General features: G+C 34.9%; 1 protein-coding gene across 1 annotated transcript in view; it reads right to left on the reverse strand.

Moving 5' to 3' along the window:
- Positions 1-8,179: 8,179 nt before the first annotated feature.
- LOC140158631 (IQ domain-containing protein H-like) overlaps positions 8,180-12,301 on the reverse strand; it is a 32,048-nt gene continuing 27,926 nt past the window's right edge. Inside the window, exon 21 of the mRNA XM_072181794.1 lies at positions 8,180-8,493. Coding sequence (XP_072037895.1) covers positions 8,377-8,493 — 117 coding nt within the window. The 3' untranslated portion in view covers positions 8,180-8,376. The remainder of the gene's footprint in view (positions 8,494-12,301) is intronic.

The following is a 12,301-nucleotide window of genomic DNA, read 5'->3' on the forward strand; positions in this document are numbered from 1 at the left end:
AAATTATATATGTGGCACTTCATTAAAAGAGAAATAGATTTAAAGAGACTGGAGTCATTTATTTCATTTTATTTGGAATAGATATACATTGAATTATATTAATGTTTGCCCCAATATTGCAATACACTTTGCAGTTCAAAATTCACCTAATCAGCTGGTTTCATACTGCCTTGCCGCTGAGCGGTGTAGTGCTTGATGGTAATACAACAGCAACAGTACGACTCTAAAAGCCAATGTTGCTCTGTGCTCATTGGCCAAAAATTGTATTCTGTTCTCGTACATCAGTACAGCAACACTCACTCCCGAGTTGACTTGAATTCAACTCCTTGCAATTTGCAGCAGGCAGAATTCCTTCATGGATTTATTTTTGTTGTTGATGGTTGTAACATTTGGACAGAATGAAAGTTATTTTAAATATTTTGGGCGTTATTTCGCTTTCCACTGGGACAATTGTATCAATTACCGAGACGTTATGTGCCTGATTGCACCTTCACTTGTAGAATGGAATTGTGCAGTTATAACAAATTATTTTGAGGCCTGGTTGTGATGCACTTTGTGCTTTTAATTAGAAACACAGCTCTTGGTCATGGTCAGAACTTCAACAAGTTTCTCATTCTGCATGATATTTCAGTTAGCTAAAATTTCATCCCAAGATTTATTTATGTGTATGTAAGAGATAACTTACATTAAATGGCCTGCAAGTGTCCCTTTACATGCATTTAAGTGCTATCCGTATATTGAATGTCCCTAGTGTCCTTCAGCCTTTTAACGTAACTGACTATACTTGTATTCTAGCTTTTATAACACAGCTGAAAACTCTTGTAGAGATATTTGCTCACTTAGCTAATATTATTTTAGTACACAACTTTATCGTTGCACTGTGTGCAGCCCTCTCAATGTGGTAATGGGTCGCAAATTGTGTAACGTTTCAAAAACTATCTTCATGACTTGTCACTTACTTGAAAATATGAGAAAATGCATTAAAACAAGTACTACATTGTAATAAACCCAGTAATGGTTCAACAGTTCTCAAAATTAAATTGCATAACATCAGCACTTGTTGCTATGCACTGGCTGTGTTCAGTTAGGAATATGTTAACCTATGGATTTTTTTTCTCAGGGGAATGATATATTGCTACAGAAGATTCAAAGTTGACTCAAGCATGAGTGTAAATGTTTTTGTTAAATTTCAAGGGAGTTACTTTGTTTCGTATTGAAACCTGATGATAGGAAAAAGGCTTTGGTGTACAGCTGTACTGACTGTATCTTGCCCAGAGATTTGATATTACAATCATCATGATTATGGCAAATTTGGCTCAATTTTGGTTTGGAAAAATCTTTGGCCATACTAAGTTAATGAGAGAAGTAGATCACTGGTGAGCTACCATAAGCGTCATTAACATTCAGAGCTCAGCCACCTGTCTTGCGATGTGCACTCTTGCAAGGCAACAGGGATCAGTGTTGGAGGACTCGGACTTGGACTCGAGTCCTTTTTTCAAGGACTCGGACTTGGACTCGGAAGCTAAGGACTCGGACTCGGACCCCAAGGACTCGGGGACTCGGCTTCGAGTCCTCCTCGAGTCCAGCAAAATAGGGTCTTTTTAGGTTTTTTATTTTCGTTCATTGTAAACTTAAAATGCTTGATCAGTGATCACATTACATTATTAATTTAAAGTAATCATGGTAATTTTGGCATGCAAATAAATTCAGTTTGTAAATAAAAGTAGGTCTACAACCAAAAAACAAGATTGCTTTCAGTTATATCTTTAATTGATTAAATGGATTTTATTCATATTCGTTTTGGCATGACTGCTTAGACACATTTTAGTGGAGGTCTGTGAACTAGTAAAATTGGGCCAAATTATAGGCTTTGGAGCTAACAAATTCAAAATGTTTCCAAATTTGAGCTAAAGAGCGACAATTTTCAGAGTGTTAGTCTCAATGAACTGGAGCATGATGCAAATGTGGGTCTTGAGGAACTGCCGGAGAGCCTGAAAAAGGGACCCTTGACAGCCGCACATACCCATACCATAGCGAGATCCAACACCCCTTTTTTTGGCACCTGAAGTTTGGTAGTGACGTCATAATTATTTTGATTGTTATATCTTTTGCCTCTTTAAAACAAGCCTAATAAGTTACTTGAGTGTCTGTGATTTATACTCTGTTTCCATCCAAGGTATGCTACCTAAGGGGCTGAGCAAAATTTATGAGCATTGGGGGAAGGTAAAATTTTTTGGCCGATCGAAAGAGGAGGTGGAAGCAATTTTGGCAAGCCGAGAGGGGAGAACAAGCAATTTTTGGCACATAAGGGGCACCTTTCAAATAAAACGCTCTAAAAAGGCTTAAAAACATTACGGAAACGCTTACATAATGCAAAAACATTACGGAAACGCTTACATAATGCAAAAACATTACGGAAACGCTTACATAATGCAAATTTCCCTGGTCGCTGCGCTCGCAAAAATATATCTAAATATATGTAAATTGGGATCCCCCAAAAATGGCATACATGTGCAAAGGGGGGTGCAAAGATTTTGGCAGGCCGGGAGGTGGAAGGGGTGTGCAAGCGATTTTTGGCAGGCCGATATAGGGGATAACCATTTTGTGCAATTTCACCCTCCCCGGACTCCGCATAATTATTGCACAGCCCCAAAACAATACTAGGCATGCTAGGTGGGACTAGCAAACTATGAATTTACAATTTAAAATAACATAGAACTAAAATTCTGGTTAAGTATAGGCCTATGTTGATAAAGTATTAGTGAAAACCCCGGGGCTTGAATTTGATACATAGGGACTCGGACTCGGACTCGAACATTGAGGACTCGGACTCAGACATCAGAATTTGGCAGGGACTCGGACTCGGACTTGGACTTGGACTCGGACACCAAGGACTCGGACTCGGATGACTAGGACTCGACTACAACACTGACAGGGATGCCAATATAGTTCATGTACTTGGAAACTACCTCCATAGGTTCCTGGGCTTCCGAAAGATATGCATGATTTTTCATATCTGAAGATTTTAAACAATATTATATGCCTATATTTTTACTTTAATATTAAAGCCATAATGTACGTATTAAAGCCATGTATGATTTTAATTATTCTTGTCATTTTAAGCCGATATATAACATGGAGTGGACTTGTAATGTCAAAATGTTATTATTGAAATTATGCAACAGATTTTAAGATATAAGCTGGGACAGGAGTAAAACATGACAAATAGAATATGAAAATGATTATTTTTTTCGAACCTAAGATTGTACATTATGGTTTTTTTTTACTTATTAAATTTAATTAGCACCCCCCCACACACACACACACAAAGGCACCCCCATCTCATGAGGGCATGAATTATTTTTGATGTTTTGAAATATTCAACAAGCAACACTGGAATATATGCCTTTTGGGCAACATGAGGAAGCTAGACTCCCCGAACATAAATAGCCTTAATGCAGATTTTTATTATAACCCATCACCACTTTAGACACACACAATAGTCTGTTATGCATAATTTCTGTTTTATTGTTGGCATAATAGATTTGCTTAGTTACAATGATGTGGCATGGCTTTGGTATCATATTTTACTACACCTTAATGGTTTCAATACTCATCCAACATCACATTGCATATAATTATAGCATTCTAATTTACAATATGTACAATAAAAATATGATGAAAATTCATATTTCTTACAATTATATTCCTCTCATTTTAAATAAATCTATAACTGGATGGATTCTTAGCTGGACGGATTAGTACATTTCTTTATTTAATACCATATTGTAACGCTTACAAGCTGTAAAAATAATGGGAATTAACCATTATTTTCTTTTGGACTCATTTTTAATGTACTGTAATGGTAAGATTGCTTCTGCAATACAGAATCTTGTTTAGAAAAGTATCGCTTTCCTTTTTTTCAGCCATCCTTATTTTTGGTTACATTTATAAATAACTAACATCATTTGAATTAACATATTGAATCTCTCCATGGCACAAACAACAAGGGACACACAGAGCTTAACACATCTCAATCCAGTTACACTAGATTATCCCCATAATAACAATTATACACAATCTATAAATAATAACATAATGGATACTGCCTTTGACTTGGCTGGGAAGTATACGGTTTTCCAGCAGTCTGCACCCAAAGTAAAGTTAGTATCTACAAGTAAATAACACCATTTGTTTAGTTTTCAAACCGAGTCTGCTAAATGACCTCTGCGTTCATGTTTAAAACGACCTCTGTATTCATGTTTATTCCCTCAGTAGTCATGACATCATAACATTTATCATTTAGACCTTACTAAACAAAGCATGAAGGTTGGCAAAAGATAAACAGTATTTGTAAACAAAAATAACATAAGGGATGAAAGCAAAATCAACCAGCGGTTCAACCGCCGGTCGAGTTTTGATTTCATTGCTTAAAACTTACACAGAAAAATGTGTAGCAAATTTATAAACAATAAACATGGAAATATTACCAAATAACATGAAATAATTTAATCTGTGTTGACCAAATGCAAAAACCCTTGTATAAAAGGGAAGATACGGTATATATTTTTTTTTTATTCATTGTTTTTCACTTAAGACAATTTCCAATGGTAATTAATCAATATACCTCAATATATTTTTAGGCCAACTATGTATTTCAAACCGACTATACACCAATCCGAGAAGCGTTTACTGTATTTGGCCCTCTATTGACGGCAACACAGATGTACCAGAGCGGGAGATTTAATTCGTAATTCAATACTCATGATTGTGTATTGAATATCACTGTTGTGTACAATTCCGGGTACAATTCTGTATAGCACACAATAAATAATGGATAGAACCCCGACCTCGGGACACCGCAGTTTTACATCGGGGACACCGCAGTAATGGCGAAGTCGGATAGGTGTATAACATCATTGTCTATGCATGCATTTATGCATGGCCTGGCAAGCCTATCCACAAGTTATAATGATCAATTATACCCTATAGCAATATGAAAATTAAGTACTCTTCTAATTATTTATTTTACCACAAGATTCTCAAGCTGGTGTGAACTTTCATCTGTTATTCAGCCCAAACTATGAGCTAGATCATGGTAGATAGCCAGTAATTTATTTATTTATTTATTTATTATTCGGCAAAATTGACAATTATATTAGTTGCAAATCTATTCATGGCAAAGCAGTATGGAATTCTATCCATCACATTTTCAAAAAAATAAATCTGTGAAATGACAAATTCACTGAATATTTTGTTTAGTTGACCCAGTTTCCATGCATCAGCTTGATTATGCAGCTTCTTCATTATTTATGGAGATGCTTTGCCTCAGGGTCTGGATCTTAGTAACACTAACAACTTCCATTGCAATGTCACAGACATGAAGTAGGCCAGTACTCGGGATTGTCATCATGGGACAATCATGTCTTGTATACAAATTCATATTGTAAGTGTGCTGTAATTTTAAAGGTGTGTGGACCGGTTGACAGCCTCATCTCCCCCCCCCCCCTCCAGATTTAGTATCAGGTGAAAGATTATATTTGGTACTGAAATATGTTCATTTTGTTTAGGCAGTATTCGCCAGCGAAGTGTTACGTGTAATCTGATTATCACCATGTCAACTGGATCACGCTTTTGAGTTCTGCACCACGATCGAAATGATCGCAACACAGAGTCTATGGCATGTATTACCAATTCCAAAAGGTGTGTGATCCAGTTACCAGGGAGTTATGTAACCACTTTGCTGGCGAATAAACAAAAACCAAAAACATGGCACTTTGGTGGTTCGCACCAATGGCGGTTTTTACCACCCCTGAAGTCATGTACTGTTCTATGGGCACTCAGCTATACACATTTTTGTTTCTAGAATCAAAACCACTGAAGCAATTTAACTCAAAACTTGGAATAAGAATGTTTTAGCAATTGGCCCCATTGTTACATTGGTAGAAAATGTGCTTTACAATCAGACCATCCACCTTTAATCCTTACTTGACTCAGGCAAGAGGACAAATTGTTTCCTGTGGGTGATGTGACATATTGCTTCTTTGTTAATGTCAGGATTTATAGTATATTATATTTCAAATCACAATTTATTGTCAAGTCAGCTGCAAAGTAGGTTAGATACAACAATTAGAACTTCAAGGATTGATTTCTATAAGTGTTATTGATTTCATCTTGCTTGTGATAAAAATATCCTATGAAAAAATGTTTTGCAAATATTTTGTTTATTAAAGCATTTGTGCATGGAAATATGTGACCCATCATTATATGGCAGTTGTAGGAAACCTTAATTTAAAGGTATCATTATTAAAGAAATATGTACGAGAAAATAAAACAATTACCGGTAATAATAAATTTGTGAAATAAAATCAATATTTTACATCTGACATCAATGTCATTTTAAAGCAGAAAGGCAGTTTAACTTCAGTCCCAGAACAATGCTAATATACTTTGGCTGACCTTGGATTTTTCCTGTCCTGTTAGACTGATCACATTACAGGAGGATATTATTATGTAATACTCATGTTGCCGTGTTTTGATAGGATGAGTCACATATCACCTTTATTGTGGATTTCTCAAACAAAAAATTGAAAATTCTCCAGAAACTATTATGCACATGGAGTGGGACACAGCAGGGAGAACACTTTGGTGTAAAAAATATTATTTGCTTGCACAAATTTCCTAAAAACACAGCCTATCATCAATGTTTCCATATTCTATCAAACCTTTCTATTCTGCCCGGCCAGCTCTGCAGCCATTAGGTCTTCTTAAAACACACCACAGAAATGCCAATGAAAAGTAACCTAAGTTACACCATGGTTACACAAACTTTTAAATCTGTTTCTCTTTTTTTTCAGCTAGTTAAACTTAATATAAAAATAAATATTTTTCTTTTTAGTAAACTGTACAAAAAAATACAAAACTGCAGTAAAATGATACAAACATAAGGTGGCACATAGCCGTCTAATAAATAGGTTGCTGCCATCCAAATATCCTGCACTTTTTCCCGTTTCTAAGATTATTTGTTGTTTTTACAAAATTGAAAATTGTATTGCTCAAATTTCCAATGCGTTCTATTTGAAACACCTTTGGCAATAGGATCACATATCACAGGCTTAAAATTCAAACATTTGTAATACATCATGAATTGCCAAAAACCATCATTATGAATCTCTGAATCCTTCATTATAGTGTTTTTTACTGCATGAAGACATGGATTCAGGTTTGGGAATTTCAAATAAATTCTTTGTGAAAACAGCCCATGATCAGACAACACAAAACTTCCAATGCAACCAGTTATTAGATAGCTACCTACAGTAACTACACCGATAATCTCCAGTAAAGTACAGATCTTATTTTTTGGGATTAAAAAAGTATTATCCTGTTTTGCCAAACAAAAAACATACTTCAATCCTAATCCTTTAGTTGGAGCTAACTGGCAATAAAAGTTAAAGTTTCATATTTTGCCAATTTTTGGGAAGAAGGGCCAAACCCCATGCATTGTTAGGGTATTTTTTTGCATGCTGTGACAATCAAGTCTGAAGACTTATACCAAGTCCAAGTCTAATATCATGGTATGCACTTTCATTTTAACAGACAAGATTCCGTTCGATTTTTTGCACTTATTAATAATTAGCATACAATAGTTAAGAGTTATAAAGCATATTCCAAAGTTTTTAAATTTTGTAACTGCAACTGTAAGAAAATTGCATGTTTATGGCCCTTATTTACAAAAATTAATTAAATATTACAATTTGACTTTAATTGCCAGTTTTAACTAAAGTATTACAATTTAGCTTTGTTTCACTTGGTAAAACAGGATAATATTTTTTAATCCACAAAAATTGCTTTATTCTTCTGGAATCGGGAGTATTAGAGTTACGCTTCCTGAATCTCTCCCCTATGGCTATTGAAAGTTGATTTTGAGTTTCGCATCACATAGTTTTTGCAGATTCTTTCATTGTTCATTATTTTTCGCAAATACATTATTTAACAAATATCCGGCTTTTTAATGGCAACCAAGAAACGTCAAATGCAAGAAAATTGCAGGTCAATACTTTGACTTATCCGGTATATTGACCTGTACGCAGGAAGCATTTGTTTACAAGAGGCTATCAAAAGTAAAGAAAAGATATGCTAAGTTTCTCAAAAAAATGGCAAAACAAATGAATTATTTCTGTAAAATGACATTCTGACAAGGCATAAAAAAGGTGATGCAGGAAGGTCACAGGAAACTCATGATCAACTTTCATAGCCTTATTATAGGTAGAGATTACTTTGCATATTGAGCACACAGAATCACCTTGATATAAAAAGGTAATAAGATTGCCCATAAATATGTCACAGATACAATATCTGATTTAAATATTAGTAGGCTTATTCCACATCTTGTATCATACTATCATTCTCTTGCCCATCCTCCTCTTCCTCCTCTTTCCTGTCCATATTCTGTATAGTTGTTCCTAAGATGCCTTCAATATCTTCAATCACATGCTGGGGAGATACAAAAAGAATTCAACATCAATTAAAATATTGTACATCATGTTTGAGTGGCTTCAAACTTTTTCTGAGAATATCTAAAATATTTCAAAAACCATTGATTCTGGTAGAAAAAAAAAGAAAATATTATATAAAATACAATCTGTTCTATTTAAATCACATGTTAGTTTAGTTTAGTTTAGTTATTGAGACTCAAGTGTGATGTCACTTCTACCACTGTTACGTAACAGATCAATAACACAGAGCCAAATCAAAATCACTTGACCTGATGATGCGTCATGGATATGATGTGATACTGTAGCCAGCAAAACAGTATAATGTAAGTCGGAGTCCAGTTGAACAAATTTATAGTTTAGTACAACTATATTCAACTACCTGGATGACTGAAAATATTCATAAATACTGTGACAAAATTTGGGCCGAGTAATTAAGACAAATTAGGGTATTATTCGCACGGAATTTTGACGGTTAATTTAGATAACGAATTAAAGGAACTGCATGAGTGTGGCTGCAGTATGATTTTTAAAAAGGACTAAACTGTGTTTAGGGAGAAGTATAGAGCTCCGCCAATCATGAAACTTGGTCATTTTCTGTGTGGTCTGCCTGAAAAACCTTATGATCTCTTCCCGCAAAATATAGGGCTGCTAAAGGACATGTCTTGAACTTTCCAAATTTTCTTGTTTATTTTTCTTTTCGCATGGTGTCAAATCCATCATTTCTGCAATCATGTAAAACCCTGCATTGTTAACGATCAGCTGTTTCTTGATGTGTATTATTTTTATGTTATTATAGTGTTATGTGCCCTGAAAAGTTTTTGGTAGTATGCGCCCTTAGTGTAAATCCATAAGGTCATCAACTTTGGTCACTAATTAATATTATTTTGTTTGGCTGAAATCTGTTCTGTTTAGGTGTCACCAAAATGAGCCTTGTTTATGATTGTTTTTGGTTGAAGATCATTAAAAATATTGATCTAATTGTGTACACAACCAATTTATTTAATTAATAGCAATCAGCAGAATTTGATTATGCATTGTTTTGTTTTTGATATTTTGAAAGTTTATTAGTTTTGTTGTTTGGATATGTCATTTTGAAAGACATGATTATGGTAGGACTTAAAAATGTTCTACAAAGTGACATTTCTAAATTTAGAAACTTTTTATTAAGGTCATCACCTGAACTTAATTTATCTATTATTTTGTGTTATATCATATAAATTAAGGTATTCTTCCTCATAAATGTGCTGGAAGTGACAAATGTTTTCATTTTGGAAGTTTACTTGTATTGCAAATTATTTGTGTTTCTTTCCTCAAAAATGCATGAGTTGTTCCAAGTTCAGTCAGAGTCTGTTTACTTCTCAATTTTACCCCTGTCATGCTTTAGGACATGTGCCATCCCATAATAATTTTCTTGCCTGGAAACTGATTATGGGGGCGCAACACTAAATCACTACGCATTTTATGTAAGAACGAAATTCGCTAATATAGTCCATAGTGAGTATGAGATTGTAGCGACCATATCTACCGACATGTTCACTTTAAATCACTCAATATCAGCTCATATGAATTCGACAAGTGTCTTCAATGATAACATGCAGAAAAAACCGGACATTTTTATCTCAAAAGCGATTCTCTGTGGCGGATGAAGACAACTTCCGATTTTGAAATGTGAGTGGTGAATTTAGTATATTTTAGGCCATATTTTTTGCACCGCTGAAATAGCGAAAAAAAAAAAGTCAACGGTCATCGATATATGCCGACAAATGTTTTGGAATCTACAGAAACAGAGCTTTAATTTGATACCAAATTTATTTTTCCAAGTATTGCAGGGACCCCAGGAATGGCGCTCAAGTAGGCCAAAATCACACGTTATCCTATGGGACGCTTATTTAGTGTTGCGCCCCTTGTAACGGTCGTTTATGAACGCGTTCTTTTTACATTCTTCGCGTAAAATAAGAAATGCGCGTCATGAAATGTGTTCTATTTCAATCATGATGATAAACAAGGATTACGAAAAGTCACCCTGATGAATTATTATTGGGAAAAATGCTTTATTGGCCGAGCAGGCGCCTGCAAAGTCTACAAATTGTATCCAAAAATCTTCAAAAAGGCTCAAAAATGGGTTTTAAAGTTAATATGCATTGTTAATCTGCATGAAGCCGTTTTGCTGCATATTCAGTAGGCCAATGCAAAAAGACCATAATTGTTACTGCTGAAACAGGGGGGAGGTGTTTATACTTCACACTCATTAACAAGTGCTTTCCAAAACAAAATGGCAAGACAGATAATCTATAAATGAAATTAAACTTGGTTCAAAGACGTGCTTAAATTGTTGTCTGTCACTAGTTTAGTGAGTTTTGTGCAAACTCTAGCATATTGGAGGAAAAGTCGAAATATGATTTTCCGTGTTTCGCACTGATCTTTAAAACAACATTTCTCTTGAACGAAATGTCGCAGAGACATGAAATTTTCGGTGTTGAGCTACATATTTTCTCTAATTTAATTAATAAGTGACAAATGTGGATTTTGAAAACTTTTAAATCCTTATAACGGCCGTCGTTTATGAACGCGTTCTTTTTTACATTCTTGGCGTAAAATAAGAAATGCGCGTCATGAAATGTGTTCTATTTCAATCATGATGATAAACAAGGATTACGAAAAGTCACCCTGATGAATTATTATTGGGAAAAATGCTTTATTGGCCGAGCAGGCGCCTGCAAAGTCTACAAATTGTATCCAAAAATCTTCAAAAAGGCTCAAAAATGGGTTTTAAAGTTAATAGGCATTGTTAATCTGCATGAAGCCGTTTTGCTGCCTATTCAGTAGGCCTATGCACAAAGACCATAATTGTTACTGCTGAAACAGGGGAGGGTGTTTATACTTCACACTCATTAACAAGTGCTTTCCAAAACAAAATGGCAAGACAGATAATCTATAAATGAAATTAAACTTGGTTCAAAGACGTGCTTAAATTGTTGTCTGTCACTAGTTTAGTGAGTTTTGTGCAAACTCTCGCATATTGGAGGAAAAGTCGAAATATGCGATTTTCCGTGTTCGCACTGATCTTTAAAACAACATTTCTCTTGAACGAAATGTCGCAGAGAAATGAAAGTTTCGGTGTTGAGCTACATATTTTCTCTAATTTAATTAATAAGTGACAAATGTGGATTTTGAAAACTTTTAAATCCTTATAAGGGGCGCAACACTAAATCACTACGCATTTTATGTAAGAACGAAATTCGCTAATATAGTCCATAGTGAGTATGAGATTGTAGCGACCATATCTACCGACATGTTCACTTTAAATCACTCAATATCAGCTCATATGAATTAAACAAGTGTCTTCAATGATAACATGCAGAAAAACCGGACATTTTTATCTCAAAAGCGATTCTTCTCTGTGGCGGATGAAGACAACTTCCGATTTTGAAATGTGAGTGGTGAATTTAGTATATTTTTAGGCCATATTTTTTGCACTGCGTAATAGCGAAAAAAGTCAACGGTCATCGATATATGCCGACAAATGTTTTGGAATCTACAGAAACAGAGCTTTAATTTGATACCAAATTTATTTTTCCAAGTATTGCAGGGACCCCAGGAATGGCGCTTCAAGTAGGCCAAAATCACACGTTATCCTATGGGACGCTTATTTAGTGTTGCGCCCCTTGTAACGGCCGTCGTTTATGAACGCGTTCTTTTTACATTCTTCGGCGTAAAATAAGAAATGCAGCGTCATGAAATGTGTTCTATTTCAATCATGATGATAAACAAGGATTACGAAAAGTCACCCTGATGAATTATTATTG

This window comes from Amphiura filiformis, chromosome 8, assembly GCF_039555335.1.
Source record: "Amphiura filiformis chromosome 8, Afil_fr2py, whole genome shotgun sequence".
NCBI lineage: Eukaryota > Metazoa > Echinodermata > Ophiuroidea > Amphilepidida > Amphiuridae > Amphiura > Amphiura filiformis.